Genomic DNA, 22785 nt, shown 5'->3' with positions numbered 1-22785 from the left:
ACATGATTTATGCTGCCATGTATATGTATTGAAAAATGACAAAGTCAGAAATTTCAGTAAAATCATGTTTCATAGCATTTCTTTCACGGTTGATAAACAGCAGCCCGATGTCAATTTACTTGTTTCAAACCCAACGGAACAGTTATACTAGGAACCAATGAAAAATGATAAGCTTAATAAAAGATGAAAAAACGCCACATGAGAAATTAAACGTAAACTCAGAAATAATATTTGCATAAAAAAGTGTTGAATAATTAATTATGCAACTGAATGTCAAGTTGACAGCTTACACTTAAATATGCTAAAAAATTCTATATTGACGACATAATTTATCGTTTATATCAAATTTAATTCCTAAACGTTTGAGATGTGTTTTTATCCAAGTTGTATATATTGCAAACAGAAAATATAGACATTAGATATTTGTCATATATGTTACTATATGCTAACCAAGTATTTTCATTTTTGCTTTGGATCATACATGTTTAGAATTGAAGTGTAACACAAATTAATTGTATGTTGTGTATTTTGACGCGTTGTTTTGTTGGGTAGTTTGTGATCATAAAAGATCATTGTGTGCTTATTATATTTGCCAATATGGTTATTATTTAAATACTGATATTTTTTAATGAAAAAATCTATATATCATGACGTCCTACTTAAATTTCATTCAAAGTATTGCAAAAAATTAAAAGGGAAAGATTAATTAAGTATAAAATCGCTAGGTAACTTAAAAGCACCTTTTCAAGAAGAATTGAAACTGGTGTATAACTAGAACTTTTCTTGGTTCATATAGTACATATATTCCGGTAAGGCTTTCAATATGATAAACTTGATAAATACAAACGAAAAAATCTACTTATATATCATGTTATTTTAGCATTGAATTTTAAAAAGAGAAAGAATAATTAAGTATATAATCACATGTTGAATTACAAAGTACCTTTTCGTGAAGGGTTGAAACTTGTGTATTTATTTTCGGGAATAGGATATGTTCGTATAGATTATCAAATATAAAACATACAAAAATAACATCTCTTGAATAATGTAAGTTAAATAAATGAATCAAATTGAAGCACTTATCATGTTGCCAACAGTTAAAAATTTTCAGGGTGTTGTAAAGACCCGCCTTGTTGTTTTATTTTTCCATCACGATTTTCATGAAATGCGAGCAAATATATCACCTACGTGTCCGATGTAAAGAAAGTTTTATTAAATATACGCCCAAATTCTTAAAATAAAACAATAAATAATACGATATTATTATAATGTTATCCTTTCAATAATACAAAGACATTTATGTTTGCTTTCTCGTTATAAAAGTAGGTTCAGTAAGAGGGATTGCTTTTATATTCAAATTAAAACTTAGTAACTTATGATTTCAATAATGCACATGATATTCTTATTCGCTACTTTATTTATGATTATCTTAAAGCACTGGAAATCAAACAAATCAGTCAGCCTTTAATGTAGAGTCACTTTATGTAGGACTATTTAAAAGTTTAAAATTTTTACGCACGATTAACAGCTTCAAGAAGTTTTAAACAAAAGTTTAAAATCTCCAGAATATCATAAAAATGGGCGAAAGCAATAAATATGGATATAGCAATATTGAAATGGTAACAAAACGTAAAGTTATGAACACATCTGCGGATGTTTCGAAATTCAAAATTGTACCAGTTCATGTCATAGAATTCTGCTTAAGTCGGTGTTAGGGGGCGTGGACGGTAGTTTGCACTTGACAGTACCGTCCATGAACAGGCTCAATCAAACCGAGCCTGCAACATATTCAATTTTACCGTGCTGTGCTTTCTTTAGGGATTATTATTTTCTCTATTTTATTATTAATTGTTTTTTTTAAGTTGTATCTATCTTTCTGTCTCCTTCTATATTATTAGGTATTTCTATTTAGTTTTTTTCTATCTATTGATAGCAACGACTTTAATCGAAGTTTAATGAGAACAATTAATCGTTTCTAATAAGGACGTTATTGTATCAACAGTTTGTGTTAAGTAAAAGTGTTTAAATATAACGGATGTTTCATATATCTTTGCTTAGTAGCTTTTGGCAAGCCAGAAATTATGACATACTAGAATGACCAGTATTCCTTTAACTTGATGAGTAACTAACTGTCTTAAATAAAACCAGTCATCTCAGTGTAATTATTGTTTTTCTGGTCCTTCAGGATAATTGATTACTAGTATATCCCTTAATTGTATGGACAAATGAATACGGCTTCTGCAGGTGCTAGCTGGTGTAGTAAGTGCTTGCACATATCAGTGTCTCTTATGAACAGTCTCAATCAAAGCGAGTCTATTATTTTTCATCTTTTTTTCTAGAGTTATATCACCTTTACATGACTTATGTGACAATACAAAGGACTAATTATTTCAAATTCACGTATGATGAAACAATCGCTATTAAAGGTCAACACATCAGTTTCTTTATTACTCTTCTAAAAGATCTTGGAATCAACTGTGTGTATTTAATAGAAACATGCTGATTTGTTAATAATAGTGCTGTCACATAAATTTCAGTTGGCAAGTAAGTCTATGTAAAGAAAAATCAGAATGTTTCCCGAGGGATATCCTTCGATACCTTATTTCAATGCATTTATACTAAAAATATATTACGGGCCTCATACTTAAATAACAACGCAGATTTCCTTGTATAAATACAATTGTTCTAAGCGAGTAAGATTCAGAGACTTTTTTCAACTTAATTTTTCAACTGTCATCATCAAAATGGGTTTTTCCTTGTTATTTTCATTTGTTATTGCCGCTGGAATATATAGTTATAATTTTTCTGAGGCTAGAGAGCCTATATGTTCTAAATTTGCATATGAAGAACAGCTTTTAGAGAAAATGATTAGGACTGAAATTAAGGTAGAAACAATGGTGAATGAAATTAAGAAAACTGAGGATAATGTCATCAGTACATTAGGCGACATTAAACAAACATTTACTGACATGTTTGTAGATATGAGAGGGAACATAACGGATGAAATGTTAAAGAGAGGGGATGAGATAAAAAGGAGGGAAGGTAAAATATAAACGTTGTTTTATTTCAAATCTTCATTCTTTTAATATAAAACATTTATATCAAAAAGCATAAAGATAAAATACGACAAATCTTTTAGATCTTTTGCATATTTTGTCTCTTATAATTGTGTTGTAACATAGTTCTGGATAAATATAATTCGTATTGATTTGTTATTTTGAAGTGAGAGAAAAAAATATAATTTTTGAAAACTTATACAATTATTTTTTTTTGATTAACCTGAGCATGGTATAAATGTCACTAAAATAATAAAAGACACATTTCTTACATTTTTATTTCAAACTATACATTATTATATAGTTTCTTAAGAGATAGGATGCTTAAAAGAACATTTTCCTACTGAATAATATTGAACTTTAGTTAGATTATTATTACAGAATCGTTCAAGAAATTATTTGACGTAACAAGTAAAAACATCACTAGTGACATTGAGGCTCAACTTATTCAACTGAAAGGTATTATTATCTACTATATTTTAACGTAATGACTAGTGTTTTAACATGTGTTAGATAAAAGTGTGTTTGATTTAGATTTATCTATAACGGATCATTGATCATTAAAATTGTAACTCCCATTAACCTTTAAATGATTTCATTTGACTTTACATATTCTATTTTAAATTAATTTCATCATTTAACCTTTATAGATATCGATCAATATAATAATAGGACTAGTCTTTTGTCATTTACAAAGGTCCCGTGATTTAGATATCTTATATATATGTTTCACAGATTAAATGTATAAATACCTTAATTCAGAGAAGCACTTAAACATGAAATCTAATTTTCCGTGTGCATCATGAATTGACGGTAATTAACCTGTTTAACAAATGAAAATATGTTTTACAATATGAACTAAACATATTATTTCTATGTCAAGAAAAACTTGAACAACCCCCAGTCGCTTTCTACGCACATCATGTGAAAGATCTGGCACTTGATTCTACAGATGAGATTATCATATTCGAGAAGACATTCACTAACGAGGGAACAGGTTACGACACGTCCACAGGAATCTTCACGGCACCTGTCGGAGGACTGTACCAGTTTGATGTCCATTCATGTCCTGATAAAGGAAAACATACTTATCTTGGATTGGTGTTGGAAGGTAACGTTATTGCAGCACATGCTTACGATGCTGATAATACCTGTGGCTGTAATACGTTTGGAACAGTAATAATAGTAAAATCTGGAGAAAAAGTTTGGGTCAAATCAACATGGTCATCTTCTAATTGCAAGCTATTTCAACACGCACTGAGGATGAACACATTCAGTGGAGTTCTTGTCAATAACTGAATGATACATAAACCACTAAACATTTCAGCTTTGATACGTAATGATAAGCGGTTAAACGTGAACATTTTAATACAAATTATTTTAATTAATTGTTGTGACTCATTATAACGTCAAACAAAAAACATTGTTGATTATCATCGATTGATCGATGATGAGTCGATATGTTGTAAAATATAAATCTTGCAATTACGTTTTTATTGCATATTGTTGATATTACAGGAGATTTGTATGATAAATTAGAGTAGAGTAGAGTAGAACACAATGTAAGGAAAGTTAATGCAAAATATATTAGAGGTTTATTTCGTGTAAATGTATCATTAAGCAGTTAAATATTTTTAAATCATGTAAACATCTCGAGCATATTTTGGCTTTTTATATTTTGTACACTTGAGACATATGACACACTATCAGTGTCATATGATAATAAAAATCAGATTAAATGGAAACAACAACAACAACACTTTTATGAGATTGTGCCAGTTTTGTGAATGCTGCACCTAAAACATATTGCCTAATAATACATGTATTTAACTATATAACGTTAGTACTTCTGTAAATATCTGTGGTATACCATAAATCAAAGAAATGTTGTCGTATGCGATAACTGATTTCTTTCAGTTGTATTTACTATCAATCATTTTAATTTCTCTGGTGCTCAATTCGTTAATTAATTTAAACATATTCGACATTACTTTTGTACTATCCCTGTATCACATTATTTCGTTACGGAAAATACTCGATGTATATATCGTTATTCTGTTTTTGTTTACGAAATAGATATCATGAACTTATTTAAACTAAATTCGATTCGCTTCGATTTAATACTTTGTTGTTATTTAATTGACGTCTTTATTAATGTCATTTAGTAATTTCTATACATTATATCACGTATGAGCGTCATTTTTGACATTAAAATGGTACTGTAAAAAGGGGTAAGGGTGACTCAAGTTTGTTGGAACTTTTGTGAAGACCGAATCGAAAACAAGATCTATTTTTCTATCCGGCCCTTGTTTTTGGTTTTACCATGAAAAATGTCATTTCTCTCACGGACGTACAATAGATAAATGAAGATACTGTAAAATGAATAAATGAAAATATCATGAAATAGATTAACCGAAAAAAACAACATGAAATAAGTAAATGCACACATCCTGAAATAGAAAAATAATAGGCAATTAGTTTTAAAGATAAAAACACCATGAAATAGAAAAAAGCACCATAAAATAGACAATCTCAAACGCCATAATGTAAATAAATGCAAACAATGTGAAAAAGATAAATTCTTACACCTTGAATGCATACATCATGAAGTAGAAATGAAAAAGATAATCGAAGGTACCATGTATTTTAATTGTACAGTAAGATAGGTAGACAGACGTTTCACTATTGGGACGGTTCACACCAAGACGGTAAATATACATTTAAAAGGTCCGAAGTTCAAGGTTTAGTAAATATACATTTATGGCCCATTATACCCAAGACATATTTCTATTTCCTTACAGCTTTAAGCTTGTGTTGTCTGGTTATAATAACAAAAAGTCACACATTACGTAACATCTCAGCAATCTGTTGCCTCAGTTGCATTTTGACAGTTAGTAAATTTGGTAATTTGTATTGAAGTCAAATACTACTTTTTTTACATTTTTTCTTTCTTAAATGAAAAAAGTTCTCGTTCAGCCTTAATTCTGTCTAGATTAAAGTAAACTCTAAAAGCCAGTCTGAGAACGCCATGGAACCCATGTGTGCTGTTTCTAAAGGTGGTAAGAATATTGTTTTTCATTTCTGATGCATTATATGCCTTTATGTTATAACTAAATATATGCAAAAGAAACAAAAACATGCATGTGTTGCAAAAATATAAAACATTGTAAATGACTGTTATTTTGATACAAGTTATTCAATCATTAGACTTTTCTTTTTATTTACACATTATACACAGCTTTAAAGAAAAAATAAAAGGGTCAAGAAATAATTACGTACTTGCCCTCTATGTATTAAAGTTTGCATATCTTGATGTGAAATTAATGCACAAACGTTTGCGACTGGCTAAATTTCCACAGCTATTTTTAATCTTCCTAGATACAATTAAATCTTTAATTCAGAAAATATTAATTGAATAGTCGATTAACATGAAAATCTAAGCCATATTATCTTACCGAACTAACAACATACTAATAACAAGTAAAGATCCCCTTTTTAAAAAAGACGGGTTTGAATAAACTTTTTTCTAAAACATTTGGGTCCAATGGATTTTTGAAAATAAAGCTAAGTTGATTGAAAAATTTTTGTAAAGGGTTATATCTTTTTGGTTTCCCCCTACTTACAAATTTTAAGAATCTACCCAAATTTGGTAATTCTAAATAAATAAAGAAAAGGTACCGAAAATTTTTCAATTCAAATAAATTAAAACTTGCAAGAATGTTTCGAAAAATTTTTTTTTGGTAATTGATAAAACGAAAAAATTTTAAAAACCAAAATTTAAATTTGGGTTTGTTTGATACAAACTCACGGGAAATTTAACAACAGTTTATTTAATCAATTGAATCTTTAAGACTCAAAAATTTAATTTTCCAAGTTTTTTAAACAAATTTTTGTAAAAATTTAGGCGCATATAAAAGTAATGTATAAACACGTACAATAAATAAAATAGGAGAAATGATCTATTATATCAAAGCATCAATGATTATCATATTAAAGAAAAGAGATCGCAGTATCAATTCAGGAGTAATTATGTTTAAAACGAATGACCCCTTTTTAATCAAAAATTTTTTAAATTATGCCTTTTTTTTGGGTATTTTTTGTTAAGGGAAAAAAAGTCCTTTGTACTAAAAAATTTCGATTTTGTAAAGATTTTTTTTTCTCTTAAAAAATGGTTTTGGGGAATTAAAAATGACAATATTAAATCCTTAATAGTGCCTTGCAATTGTGCTAAAACATAATGATAATAGCGGGCCTCATTTCCAAACACACAGATTTTCCTTGTATAAATACAACAGTTTCTCGAACAGGGTTCAATCCAGAAAGCTTCTCAATTTTAGGGAAAACAATTTATTTAAATGAAAATTTGGGGTTTTCCCACGGGGTTTTTTTCCATTTTTTATTGTCTAGGAATATTATGTTTAAAATTTGTCGACTAGAGGGGCCCTGTAATGTTCAAAAAATTTGAAAAATAAAAAGCTTTTAAAAAAATGAAAGGGGGACTAAAAATTAAGGAAAGAAAAAATTTGGGTAAAAAAAAATTTTAAAAAAACTAAAGGATGATGTCAGACACTAAACTAGCAGTTTCAAATTTTGCGGACATGTTTGTAGACATGAGGGAAAAAATAACGGACGAGAAGTTAAAGAGAGGTGATGAGGAAGGTATAATAGTTAAACAGTTATTTTACATCAAATTCACATTTCTCACAGCATACACTTTTAAATGCTAAGTTTAAAATACAATTTATTTTTGTGTTGTCACATTCAAAGGAGTTAAATTATGAATTTAAAATCTATAATGTTAATTGAGTTACTCCCCTTGGCGTGAGTGACTGTTCATATACAATGAATTACAGCTTTTGTATACACTACCACCTCCTTTACAAATTGCATTTAAGGTTTAAAAAGTGGGTTGAGCTTACTTTATTACATAATTTAATGATTGTGTAAATTAGATGTTATGTTTCTGTTCTACCCAGCCAATAATATAGCAGAATTCAATATGTGTTGTTAGCTTCTCGTAATGACGTACTAAAATCAATGTACTAAAGAACTAGTTTCGAAATGGCATCTTTTCAGGAGGTGTGTAAAATATGTTAACCGAAACAGTTTAAATAAAATAAGAAATAAACTTTATACGTTGTGCATATTTCCAATAATGTATTGTTTAATTTGTAATTGTTGGATTTATAGATCAATATATCTTAATCATTTTAATTGATTTGGTAAATTAAAGTGATAAAAAGAAGTTCAAAACATAATATATTTGCAATATTCAACTATCTGTAAGCTATATACAATGTATACAACTATTTATGTTCCAAAAATCAGATTAAATATATCAGTTGCTACGTACGCCTAAAAATTCCATTAATTGTTTTGAGCATGAATTACATTTAGATTATCACAACGCTACATGTTTTACAGGGGAACATTATTATAGCAGCTATAGAGAAAGGATGCTGTGCGTACAGAATACCCCTTAACTTTGGTTAGATATTAGTTAATAGAATGTTCATACTTTATTACAGAAACGTTCAAAACATCATTTGAGGAAACAAGAAAAAACCTGACAAGTGACATCGAGGCTGAAAAAGAGAAACTTTTTCAACTCCAAGGTATTGCTACCTGTTTTACATCAATTGTGTTTGATTTCTATTTATCTACAACTAATCATAGCAAAATTAAATTGTTGCTAACCTGACTCATGTTTTATATTGGTATATCCCGTGGTCAATAATATATTACAAACAATGTTGCTCCATATGTACTTTTCTAACTCTCGTAAGACGTCCAGATGATTTTGTTTACATTCACACATTCTAGTTTTTAATTATTTGAATTATTTAAACTACATATATAAGCCTGATATTAATATAAGGTTTTGTTACATGCATATGCCCCTTGGTTTAAATATCTTAGATGTAAAATACAAAGTATTATTTCCATAACCAGGAAAACTCGAACAACCTCCGATCGCTTTCTACGCACATCTCTTAAAAGGCATGCTTCTTGATACATCGAATGAGGTACTCAAATTCGAGAAGACATTCACAAACGAGGGTTCAGGCTACGACACGTCCACGGGCTTGTTCACGGCACCTGTTGGAGGACTGTACCAGTTTTCTGTTCATACATGTGCTCGTCAAGATAATTTTGCATATCTTGGCCTGGTGTTGGAAGATAACGTTATTGCATCAGATTCTAACTATGGTGATAAGTCTCATGGCTGCAATACATTTGGAGCAATAATAAGAGTTAGATCAGGAGAAAAAGTTTGGGTCAAATCCACATCGTCAGCTTCTAACCGCCAGCTATATCACGACTTTTATAGGATGAACACATTTAGTGGAGTTCTTGTCAGTTACTGAATTATAAAAAAAATCATTAAATATTGATGGCAGTAAAATCTGATTTCAGTGTTATAAGCTGACGTAAAACGTAAACGTTTTGATGAAAACTGCTCCAATACATTTCTTGAGACTCTTAATAACAGTAGTGTTTTGTGAAATAAGTCGAAAATTGTTAATTTATCTATGATGTGTCTATATATGTTGTGACGAATATTATTCATACCATGTTTTATTTTGCATATTTCCATTATTAGTTTATGTTAGAATCTTATAGCAGAAAAAGACTGAATTTATAACAGCAAAGAAAGGGAATCTTATGTTTATGTATGTTTTGTTGGAATGTAATTTAAAGCAATTGAAGTTTCTATGTTTATTAAAACAAATAATATACACAAGTGAAATTAAATCTATGACAAACATTAATGTAAAGTGTTATTATAAAAAACTGACATTCTTAACAAAAGGACCACTAAAGGGAATGCACTTTACCATGTTAAGTTAGTGCATTCATTTCAGATCAATAAGAATAATCTTGATTTATATTTCTGTAATAGAATTATTTTACTCAACATGAACATTGTATATCTTATAGTCTAAGATAAACTTCTATTCTGTTCTACTCCTTAAAAGTAACAAATTACTTAAACATCTTTCAAAGGATTTGAAAGTATGTTCACAAAAATGCATTGCATGTGCAAGATTGTAAATATTTGATTGAAGCTAATAGATTAGAAACAACACATAATTGTTACCATGATGTGTATCACCTGGCAACCTTAATACGTCTCCGGAGTTAGAGAATTACCATATCAGTTAATAAGATGGTTTATCGTCTTGATTTGTTATAAATCAGAACTTCAAACCTTGACCTATCGGACTGTTAGTCATGCATATATGCATACGCTTAAAACGAAGATCTCAAAGATTTTGCGAATTTCAATTGTCAATTTTTCTTTGAATATGTCATTATTTCTGTATGAGTATGAACATGTATAAAATTTATAAAAAAATAATTGTAATTCTTCTGCCCTATTGTGTCGTGTGTTCAGCTTTTCCTATTTGGTGCATCAAAGAACACTGCTGTGTTATTAAATTAGATTTGCGATATTTAAGCTTTTTTATATACTCTTAATCTATACAAAACATGAATAACAGTGAACATTTATGTTAAGATGAATATACCAAAACAATCATGTTTCCATGAAGGAAAACGCAAACTCATCATCATTTGTTTTCTTATAAGGGAACATATTCCCTGATTTTTTTTTTATATTTAATTACGTTATAAAATGGCTATAAATGGTTATAAAACACGTCAGCCAATAGAAATTCAAAAACTTTCAAATGAAATTTGATTATAGAAGTTGAGCGAGGAAAATCAAAATATTTTATTAGAATGCAAGTTGTGTTTCTTCCCTATTTCAGAAGTAACACTACTGGCTATGTAAAACTAAATATCCTAACTATCCTTAATATTTAACAAGATTTCTTTCTTCTGAAAAAATGTTTGTGAGAATCATTTAATACTGCTGTCATCAAATCTAAACTTCTTTTTAGTGAATACCATGTATAACAACGTCGTCAGGATTTTATATATATATATATATATATATATATATATATATATATATATATATATATATATATATATATATATATATATATATATATATATATATATATATATATATATATATATATATATATATATATATATATATATATATATATATATATATATATATATATATATATATATATATATTCAGTTTTTACTAGGCTTGCATGATATACTTGGCTTTTGTTAATGACATTATATATATATAAATTCGTGTATATGTACATACAATGATTGTCGTCTGACGAATATTATGATTACATAATTATGAGAAAAAAAGTACTTTGCTATGTTTATCAGTATACATATACAACTACATTGTCGCGTTTTCAAATAAATATGGCATGAATACTTTTGTTCTTTTATTTTTGTTGTTCTTTTTTTCTTGGCGCACAATAATTATCATCTTTCTGATGAATATTATGCGTTATTAAATGATAAATACTAAGAAACCTCAATATTCTAAACATAATCCTTACTTTGCAACACTGTGCAGCAGCTGATAATTTACTGCAAAAGTTTGTTATGGTAAATCTGAACTGTATAATGTATAAAGTATATTCCATGTTGTTATGTTCTTTGGGAGATAAAAAAGAGGCGTATGTGTTTCTGTTTTTTGTTGCAATGACAGATAAGCAGGTGCTAGGGTGCGTTAGGGAAGCTGCACTTTACATTATCCCTCGTGAAAAGAGTTAACAAACCGAGTCTGCAATTTTCTTGTTATTTTGTTGTGATTAATGCTTCCGAGGGATCACTTTGTCTCCAGATTTTAATACTTCACAACAGCAGGTGTCAAGTGAGCGTGGCAGCTGTAAAGAGTTCCCCATACTTCACTTCAGTGTTGTTATATTTTTCTGGTCCTTCGGGATCATTGATGCCAGCACTATTGAGTGTTGAAAATTGAGTACCGCTAAAGCCGGTGCAAGGGGCGTATGGGATGTTGCACTTTACATTATCCCTCATGTACAGACTAAATCAAACCAAGTCTGCAATTCTCTTGTAATTTTGTTGTGATTAATGCTTCCAAGGGATTATTTTGTTTCCAGATTTTAAATAAAAACTTAAAGGCAATCAGAAAATTTTAAAGCAAAGAAAAAATATTATGCTACAAAATTATAATGAAGTGTATGTATTATTATCTTTGAAAGTATTGTTTGGCAATTCATATTCTTTTGTTCATGTACAAAATTATTAATCAGATACCAATAGCACTTTTGCAACTCCTTGAGCATGGTTTTTCACGGCCGTTTATGTATTTTGACGTGACGTAATTTGCGTTATACAGACAAAGCGTAAATTTGTGCTGAATGTTAGTTTTGTACTTATCAATGAAATGAATATACTTTTTTCTGTGTGTAACAAAAAGAATATCATGATCGTGTATTGCTACCTGCTTTATATCAATTGTGTTTGATTTCTATTTATCTACCATTAATCATACCCGCAAATTATTAAATTGCTGTTTACGTTGTCATATGTTTATCTTGGATATCATTACGTGATCAAAATATTTATAATCAAACAATGGTAGAATAAAAATATGTTGGCTTTATATGTAAATTTCATAAGATGTCCAGATGATTTGTTTGACAATTCACAACATTCTAGTTGTAATTAGTCTAAACTCTACACGATTATTGGTAACGATATAAATATAAGGTTTTTTTTTTACTGTCGGCTCCCCCCCCTCCGCATAGGCCCCTTGATTTAAATATCTTAGATATAAAATACAAAGTAATTATTTCTATACCTCAGGAAAAACTTGAACAACCTGCTATCGCTTTCTATGCACATCACTTGAAAAGACCCTGCTTCTTGATACTACAGATGAGATTCTCATATTTTGAAAAGACATTCACTAACGAGGGAACAGGTTACGACAACGTCCAGCCGGGATTGTTCAACGGGCAAGCCTGTTGCGAGGAACTGTATCAGTTTGACTGTTCATAGTATGTACTTCATATAAGAAAATAATGCATATGCTTGGCCTGGTGTTTGGAAGGTAGTGTTATGCACACGCACATGGCACACTTTGGTGATGAAAAATAGCAAGCTGTACATATTTTGGAGCAATAATAAGAGTTAGATCAGGAGGACAAGTTTGGGTCAAATCAACATCGTCAGCTTCTAACCGCCAGCTATATCAAGACTCATATAGGATGAACACATTTAGTGGAGTACTTGTCAGTTACTGAATTTTAAAAATGTCAATGAAGTTCAATATTGATGGAAGTAAAATCTGATTTCAGTGTTAACAGGAAACGTTTAACGTAAACGTTTTGATGAAAACTGCTTCAATTAATTTTGAGAATTTTTATAACAATAATGTTCTATGAAATAAGTCGAAAATTGGTCAAATTTATATATGATGTGTCTTTATATGCTGTGACGAATATTATTCATACAATTTTTTTTGCATATTGTTAATATTAGTTTATGTTTGTATCTTATTAGTGAATAAAAGCTGAATAAAAGCTGATTACCGCAAAGAAAGCAAACCTTATGTTCATGTAGGTTTTGTTTGTATCTATTTAGCAACTGACGTTTCTATGTTTATGAAACAATTAATAAACACCAGTGAAAATAAATCTATGGAAAAAAATGACCATAATCGGTATAAGTTTGAATATTATCGTATTAACATTTTGACAAATCAAAAAATTTAAAGAAATATTATGCTCAAATTTAAAATTTCAAAATATTGATAATTGCTACATGGGCTCTATGTAATTGTTAAAACATGCTTTATGTAAATACAGAGTAGATATGTCACATTTAAAACGCAAAATAATAATAATGATAATAATAATAATTCATGTACCAGCATTATTTATAACATAAATTTATGTTTCTACATGTTACCATATTTTTGCCACTAAACGCCATAACGTTTTTCGTGCGTTTTACGCGTGTTCCGTTTTGACGTCGCTTCCGGTAATTTTATTATGTTTTGCATTGATGAAGGCATATAGCCGAAACGTTTGCAATAAACGATTACTGAATGTTCGTGTTTGTGTGGCTTGTCTGTTTACATTTAAAACGCTTCATATTATATTTATAAGCTCTATGAATGCAAAGTGTAAAACTGACATTTTATTTTACGAAAGGGCCACCAAAGAAAATGCAGCTTCCTATATTTAGTTAGTGTATTCACTTATTAAAATTATTCAATAAGAATGATCTAGATTTAAATGATTTCTGCAATAAAATCTATTTAATCAAAAGTTGGCAGTATGTTTTGATGTGTACGATAAACTTCTATTCTGTTCTGCTTTTTAAAAGTAAAATCATTACTTAGACATATGTTAAAGGATTACAAGATATTTTCACGAACATGCATTTGTATATACATTCATGTGCAAGATAATAAACATTTGATTGAAACTAATGAATTAATGATCTACTACAATTTTGCATAGATTTGTATAAACAAATTGTAACGTGTATTCATGTTATACAGTTTTCATCAATCACCAGCATTTACGTTCAGTTAAATATATACCTTGAAGACATGTTACATATATGCCTTTTTTCACTGAGGTTGAAATGTTAATCTACAAAAATTACTTTTTACCCCTAAAAAAAGGAATCGTTTTTTTTCTTGTTCTGTCAATTAAATGAACATCATTCTCTCTGAAATATTCAAAATGAATCATATTTATTAGATAAAGTCAATCATAAGCAACATAAACGTGATGTCCAGACTGTTTCGTACACACCTTTTTTTAAAACTACAAACTCAGCATGTGTTTATAACATGGTCTGATGCCTTTACATACAACACATATAAATGTTGTCATGATGTGTATCGCCTGACAACCTTCACAAGTCTTGCTCTATAAAGCGATATTTTTGAATGCCACTGCACATTTATAGTTCACTTTTGAAAGAATTACCAGATCGGTACATTTCATTGAGTTACGTCCCTTTTTCTGTAGATGACAAAGAAGTTCATGATTTGTTTAATTAGCCTACGATCTATACTCTTCCATCTAAACTATTGCGCATATTTCAAATTAAATATATTTACCATAAGCTATAGAATCAAATATGATAAACAAGATCAACAAGGAAAGGCGGCGTTCAAGCCTTAATTTAACATGCTATTCTCTTATTGTGCCCCACTATAATTGGTGGCATTTAGAATTACCCAATTCAGTCCGCCTGTGCGTCCGTTCTCATTTTGTGCCGCATGGAGCTCTAAAATCGCTTGTGCTAGAGAACAAAAAATTACAGAAATTTTGTAATTATGCACCTATGGTTTCGCTTGTAGATTGATTATGTTTTGTCAGAGTTTATGCCCTTGACTCAGTAAAAATTTGCAATTTTCAATTTGTGTCGTGTTTACCTCAAAATGTATTTGACCTAGTGTCATGAAAGTTTACAGGAATGTTGATCGGCATGTGAAGTTGTTAACCTTGGGTTTCACTTGCGGATATATTCTATCTTGTCAGAGTTATTACCTTTGACTTAGTAAAAATTTCCAATTTTCATTTTGTGTCATACGTAGCTAAATACGTATTTGACATAGAGTCATGAAACTTTATAGCAATATTGATCAGCATGTGTAGTTGTGCTCCTAGGCTTTCGCTTGTGGATTTATTGTAGAGTGATTGCCCTTGAGTAATAAGTTAAATGTTGCAATTTTCAAGATGTATCGCGTGTAGCTCAAAAAGTATTTTATCTTGAGTCATGAATTATTACAGAAATTTAGGTCAACATGTGCTGTTGTGCACCTGGGTGTTTACTTGTAGATTTATTTAGTATTTGCAGTTGTATCACCTTGACTTAGTACAAATGTGCAATTTTCAACTTGTCTCGCACGTAGCCAAATACGTTTTTGACCTAGAGCCATGAAACATTACAGAAAAGTTGGTCAGATGTGTAGCTGTGCACCTGGGTGTTTGCGTGTGGATACATTCAGTATTTATCACCCTTGACTAAGTAAAAATTTGCAATTTTCAACTTGGGTCTCGCGTGGCTCAAAATGTATTTGGCCTAGAGTCATAACAATTTACAGACATGTTGGTCAGAAGGTTTTGTTTTTCATCAAGGGATTTTTATTTTCCTTGACTCAGTAAAAATTACATTTGCCCTCTAGTCCCAAAAATACAAGAATGTTGGTCAGCATGTGTTGTTATGCATCTGAGGGTTTGCTTGTGTATTTATTCAGTATTTGTAGATTTTGCCTTTGATTTAGTTAAAGATTTGCAACTTGTGTCACGTGTAGCCAAAAAGAAATGACCTAGAGTCACTAGATTAACAAAACATTAGGGTGTGGGGGCACCCAAGTTCTATGGACTCATTTCTTGATTATCTCCTCAATCACTTTTTGTTTGCAACATTTTGCTTGGTAATAAGTTCAATTTTAATACACACCATAATTTATTAATTAATTTTTATTGCATCATATATATTTACAAACAATAACACATAAACAATAAAGTATAATATATACATAACATTTATCAAAACAAAAGTAAATTTCAATGAAAACCTAAAAATTCGCTAGTCTGACCCCCCCCCCGCAAAAAAAATAAATAAAAAATAAATAAATAAAATAAATAAAAAAATAAATAAATTATCAAAAAAAATAAAAATTAACAATAAAATATCATAGACTGACTATAGAAACTGACAGTTTTTAAATTGATCAGAAACAATGTATATGCTGATACACGTTATTATACATTATTTCTGAAACTTAACCTTCCTAAGATCTTGTTTCCAGAAAACAATATTTTGTAACATAATATTTGCCTGTGATAAACAAAATTCAAGAAGTACGTAACAGAAGTAATTGATACAAAAAGCTCAAGTCAAAAACATTTCAAACAAAACATAATTAATAGATATTACAAATACCTCATCTACAGTTTATAAACATATTGATTCTTGTATTTATTCATACAGTTATCACAATCATTTGGAAAATATGGTCCATAATGTCCAATTTTTGTGCAGTTCGGTCTTACTTTTTCACAATTCCTTTGTTATATTCACATACCTTCGAAACTGGATATGCATGGTGTGAATGCGTTATTATGTTCCTGCCTTTTGCTAATGTTCGATGTTTCAATGATTTTTATTCTATAAATGTCCTTTGATACTGCTTATGTCGATATTTATAGAAAAATGAACAAAGCCTTATTTTATATACATTTTTAGAACGGTCGTGTCGTTATCTACAATTAGATAACCTGAACCAAATCGTTTCTTGCATATGTTAATAAAATCAATGTTTTTATTTGCATATCGCACTTTACTTATTTAAAGAAAACTTTTTACAATTTTTACTAACTTAAGACTTTGCATTAATTTTATTATCGTCTTTATTATCGTGAGGGGTGTTGCATGTATTCATTATCCCTCATGTACAGACTCAATCAAACCGATTCTGCAATTCTCTTGTAATTTTGTTGTGATTAATGCTTCCGAGGGATCACTTTGTTTCCAGATTTTTATACTTCACAACAGCAGGTGTCAAGCTGTAAAAAGTTGCCCCGTACTTCACTTCAGTGTTGTTATATTTTTCTGGTCCTTCGGGATCATTGATGCCAGCACTATTGAGTGTTGATAATTGAGTACCGCTCAAGCCGGTGCTAGGGGGCGTGAGGAATGTTGCACGTATTCATTATCCCTCATGTACAGACTCAATCAAACCGAGTCTGCAATTCTCTTGTAATTTTGTTGTGATTAATGCTTCCGAGGGATCACTTTGTTTCCAGATTTTTGTGATGCTTCGTTTTCTTCATTTTCTGTGTCAAATAATGAATACCCAGAAAAAAGACGAATACATGTTACCATGGATATATGGCACACGCTTAAGAAGCACGAGCCAGACCTGGTCCCCGAATGTAAGATTCAATATGGTGTTGTTCGACGACGTCGCCCAGAACGGTATACTCTCTGTCCATATTGTCCCCACCATCGTTGTCTTATCAACATCGCAGTACCCTACAAATGAAATGTTTATAGTGCAGAAGTTATTGAAATTTTTACTTATTTTTGTGATAATTCTACTTTTACACGCAATTTGATAAAATCGGTTAAAATATCATCAGTTTATCAAATCTAGAGGCTTATAACTCAATTTAACATGTCGTTTACGAGTAAACCTAAATATTAAAACTTTAAAAAAAGGGCCCTTTTTTTGTTTGTAGGGTTGTACAAAAATTTTCCCGTTTTGCTAGATGTTTTCCCTAAAGAAGTAGATAAACTTCTGACAAATTTTTTTTAACAATGTTTGGGTTTTAAAAACAAAAAACTTCAAATAAAAACTTTTTAGGGCGAGAAAGGTAGATACCAAAAGTTTCTGTTATTTTTAAAACCAAAAAGGGTAGTATTTTTATTTATAGGAGTATTTCCCTTTATTTTTTATAAAAATCCCCACAAAAAGAAAAATCACAGCAAATGTAAAAAAAGAAAAAACAAATTAAAACCCAAATAGGTCTTAAATAAAAGTTTAAAAAAATTACATGTATAAATAATACAAAATGTTAAAACGATTTGGGTGTAAGCCCAATACGAACAAACCCCCAAGAAAATTATATAAACAAGTTTTTTTGAAAGGGGTGATAATCCGGTATAATAAAGAACATAATATGTTTGTTAACAAAATATTATGATTTATCATCTTTAACTTTAGCTGTTTTTTATAAGAATATCTAAATGACACATTTCTATTGTTAATATCAATATTTGAAAAAAAGTAAATGAAAAATGTGCCAATACCTATCCACTTAAGAAATAATGTTAATTCATAACTTCTTTTTTTCAAAGTATTACCTTCCTGGCCTTATAAAGTACTGTAGGGGTCGTAACTTTTTACCCACTGGGGGATCGAAAGTCATAAAAGCAGTGGTCTAAGGGACAAGTGGTCTAAAAGTAATCCTAATGTCTTAAAGGGTCGAGAAGTCAAGAGGTCTAAGTATCTTACTTGCTGTGTGTTTCAGTAAAACAATTATTATGTATGTAACTACAGATATGTGACAATCATGTTGAAATAGGGGAGGTAAATATCCAGCCCATAATCACCACAGTTATATTTGTTGTTGTGTTATCCCTCTTATTTACAGTCATTGATAATTTTTTTAAAAACGACCGGATTACGGCAATGTGTAAGTCTTGCATTTAAGTTTTGTATGTGTTGATCATTAAGAGAAAATTTTTTTTATCACCAACATTTTGAAAGATCTACGCATAAAAAATCCAACAGAAAATGTTTAATTGTTTAATTGCAACATCAATGGATTCGTGTTATTGTGCACTCTATTTCGCCCGTTTTTTAATTAATAATAAACAATATAAAGATTATATTTTGTTTTCATCGCAAAATTCATTGCCGCTATTTGGATCGAACTTACGCGCCATATATGCAATTTTTCTGTCTATTTTTCACACCAAGTGTTTCTTTACATGTAAAAGCATTGCATACAGTATGTATAATAATAATTTTAATAAAAAACATAATTAAGAAGACAACGTCAAAATGTAAACATGAAGACAATATAGAGTAATGTCCTTACACACACGAGGACATAGCTGTAATGATGGACAGATTTCGATAGATTCACAACTGCAATGCTTTTGATGCTTTTATAAAATTAAATTTAATTTGTGACTGTGTTTTTTAACCAATGGTTAACAATAAAATAAAATATTAAAACTATTCACTGCATTTCACTCACATTTATTATTATAAACAGTCTTAACTAGCAGACTATGGTGATGGTTAAGTTAAGTTTTTTCTTTTGCTTGTTTTTTTCAAAATCAAATTCCAGCAGTTAATACTTTGAAGCAGCATTTAGGTAAACTATACGGCGAAAAGGCTACTAATGATTGAACTGTTTATAAATAATTTACATTTATGTTCTTTCAGACTGTAGTGTAATTATTTGTATATCATATTTCGTGAATGTTTCCTCGTCATGATAAAATGATATCGATATAAATTCGACAAAGATTGTTTTTACCTAAAACAAATCAGCTTCTAAATATACAAAATACAAGAGTTAGAAAATTATAAAAGTATAACAAGAGTAACATAAATTAATTGTATTTTGTGTATTTTGACGCGTTGTTTTGTTGGATATTTTTGTGATCATAAAAAGAACATTGTGCGCTTACTATATTTGCTAATCTGTTTATGATTTTAAATACTCCTATTTTAATGAAAATTTCTATATATCACGCGTGCTTCTTAAATTTCATTCAAAGTATTGCACTAAAATTTTAAAGGGAACCATTAATTAAGTATAAAATCACAAAAGTAACTTACAAAGCACTTTTTGAAGAGTTGAAACTTGCGCATCTATTACTGGGAATATGCTATATGTTCTTATAGAATATCAAAAACATCCTGGTAAAAAAAACAACACTTCTTGGAATTTTGGTAAGCTTATTAAATAAATTTCATTGCTGCTCTTACTATGTTGCCAACAGATGTTATCAATTGTGTTGTAAAAGACACGCCTTGTTGTTTTATTTTTTCTTCACGAGATTCACATGAAATGCGTCTACAAGTCCGATGTAAAGATAGTTTTTCAGAATATACGCCTAAATTCTTCTTCTTCTTCCATAAAAAAATAAAAAAATAAATAAATAAATAAATAACGATAAGAAGATGTTTATCCTTTAATTCATACTTTGTATACATTATATTTATACAAGCAGGTTCGGGCTGGGGTTTAGGAAAACTTATCATTTCATTTACGTCCATAAGCAATTATATCAAAGTATTCTGAATAAAGCAATGTTAAAATGGTTTCTTCAATCATTAGCATAGATTAAAAGAGACTATTTATACCAACATTGAGTGTAAAGTAAAAGTGTTTTACATAACATATAAGGTATATCTAAATGTCGAAAAATGATTAGATCAATGTCCTAATAAGAAAAACTGGTGTTCGTTGGTAAAGAGATTTTTTTAATGTAAACTTGGATGGTTTTATCAAAAATGTCGGAAGCGCAAAATGTATTTCTTAGTTTTAAGTTAAACAAAGAATTAAAGATCAATTTATTCAAAATTAGACTTTAGACTAAATGATTCATCTAGAGCTTTATTTTACAGATGTATTGCCAAATTTCAACTACAGCAATATTTAAAATGTAAAGGTGTAAGAAAATTCTGTACTAGTATGACAAAACTGCGATGCTCCTCGCATAGATTATGTATTGAAACAGGCAGATGGACAAAGACCTGCCAGTGTACCTATAAATGAACGCAATTGCAAACGCAAATGCACATTCTGCAATGTGTTAGAAGATGAAATTCCATTTTCTATTACAATGTAGAATGTACTCTCAATAAAGAACACAATATATTCCAATTTGTTACTGGAGATCTCCAAATATATTTAAATTTATAGAATTAATGAATACTGAAAATCAATTGTTAATAAGAAATCTAAGTATATATATATTTGAAAAGCATTCATGATGGCAAAATCCGGTCAGAATTTTTATATGGAGGCTTTTTTTAGTATGTTATTGATTGTCATATCTTGTCTATACATTTATTTAAGCTTGACTTATAGTTCTACAGCGTGGTCAATATATGTTATTCATATGAATATGTGATATTTCTCATATTTCAGTCATGTAAATGTGTGATACATCCTAAATAATATATTTTTTACAGCCCAAATATATGTATATCTATTTTTTTTTTTATTTTACAAGCGAAACTGTTGTTATTTAATTGTTCCTCCCCATATTTTGTCATTGATGGCAAAATCTGGGAAAGAGGAAATACATAAGTAAACATACATCTTTAGATTTACCCCGGGTGGCTAATCTTGTTATAATGTATATCGCTTTGAAAAGATTTTGCCCCTTAAGTTTTCAAATCTATTCTTCATATAAAGTAGTTCAGTAACGCCATATACATTTGTTTGGACCAATGCACATAAATATAGCAGTTTAATCCATTCATTAGGATATCACTGTTAATCTAGTTTAAGGAAATATATTATAAACCATCATATTGGGTATAGCGGTGTCCTATTTCTATACTTTAATACACTTGATACTATATATAGTAACAAAATTGCCTATGTTTTCAACTGATTATGAGTGTCACGTAAACCGTGACGCCTATTATGAGTTTGCGGCCGGGCTGAGAACTAGTTATCAGCCCGCTGAACATGTGAAACGTGCACAAAACTTAAACCAATGACGTCCAATATATTACGTTATTAAACAGTTAACTGTTAAAAGTGAAAGTAGGTTTTTTAGCAACGAATCGCTTGATTTTATTACGATTGCTGAAGCGTATTTCGTACAAACACAGATTTTTAACTATTGAAATCTAAAGAAATAATACGACAAAATTCATTCCAAAAAAAAGATGAAAATAAAACTTGCTTCTATATTGTACAGTTACAGTAATGTACTTTGAACACACAATGACTTTAAGTTAACAACCAAAATGAATAATTATTCATTTTGCGGGCCGATTATCATCTTCCGGCCCAACTTTGCCGTGTATTAATCTCTTAGTAACATGAAATGTTCCACAACTCGATATTAAATAGGAACATCGAATAATATTTGATTATCTCCCCAGTAAAATCGCACAATATGTTAGTGTTCGCTATTCAGTTAAAAAAAAACAAATTTGTTTTTTTGGGAATAACACACCATTTATATACAAATTTGTTCCATTTAATTAAAGATAAACTGCAGTTTTATAATGTTAAGAATTATATTGTAAACTATGTTCAAAAATTGTTTAAGGTATAGTGCGGCGGAGTTAAAA

The 22785-nt window shown here is 29.6% G+C and overlaps 2 protein-coding genes across 2 annotated transcripts; both read left to right on the top strand.

Moving 5' to 3' along the window:
• Positions 1-2726: 2726 nt before the first annotated feature.
• Positions 2727-4704, top strand: LOC132756796 (complement C1q and tumor necrosis factor-related protein 9B-like). Its single transcript, XM_060747933.1, has 3 exons — positions 2727-3042; positions 3438-3515; positions 3940-4704. Exons 1-3 carry the CDS (start codon positions 2745-2747, stop codon positions 4353-4355), a joined length of 792 nt encoding a protein of 263 aa, XP_060603916.1. The 5' UTR covers positions 2727-2744; the 3' UTR covers positions 4356-4704.
• A 2908-nt stretch (positions 4705-7612) lies between these two features.
• LOC132756798 (collagen alpha-2(VIII) chain-like) lies at positions 7613-9424 on the top strand. Its single transcript, XM_060747936.1, has 3 exons — positions 7613-7715; positions 8585-8671; positions 9009-9424. The coding sequence occupies exons 1-3, from the start codon at positions 7613-7615 to the stop codon at positions 9422-9424; spliced, it is 606 nt and encodes a 201-aa protein (XP_060603919.1).
• Positions 9425-22785: the final 13361 nt, after the last annotated feature.

This window comes from Ruditapes philippinarum, unplaced genomic scaffold (assembly GCF_026571515.1).
Source record: "Ruditapes philippinarum isolate M1 unplaced genomic scaffold, ASM2657151v2 ctg5610_1_1_1_1, whole genome shotgun sequence".
NCBI classification, from domain to species: domain Eukaryota; kingdom Metazoa; phylum Mollusca; class Bivalvia; order Venerida; family Veneridae; genus Ruditapes; species Ruditapes philippinarum.
The sequence above is the reverse complement of the archived record's forward strand: the minus strand, read 5'-3'. Positions and strand labels throughout refer to the sequence as shown.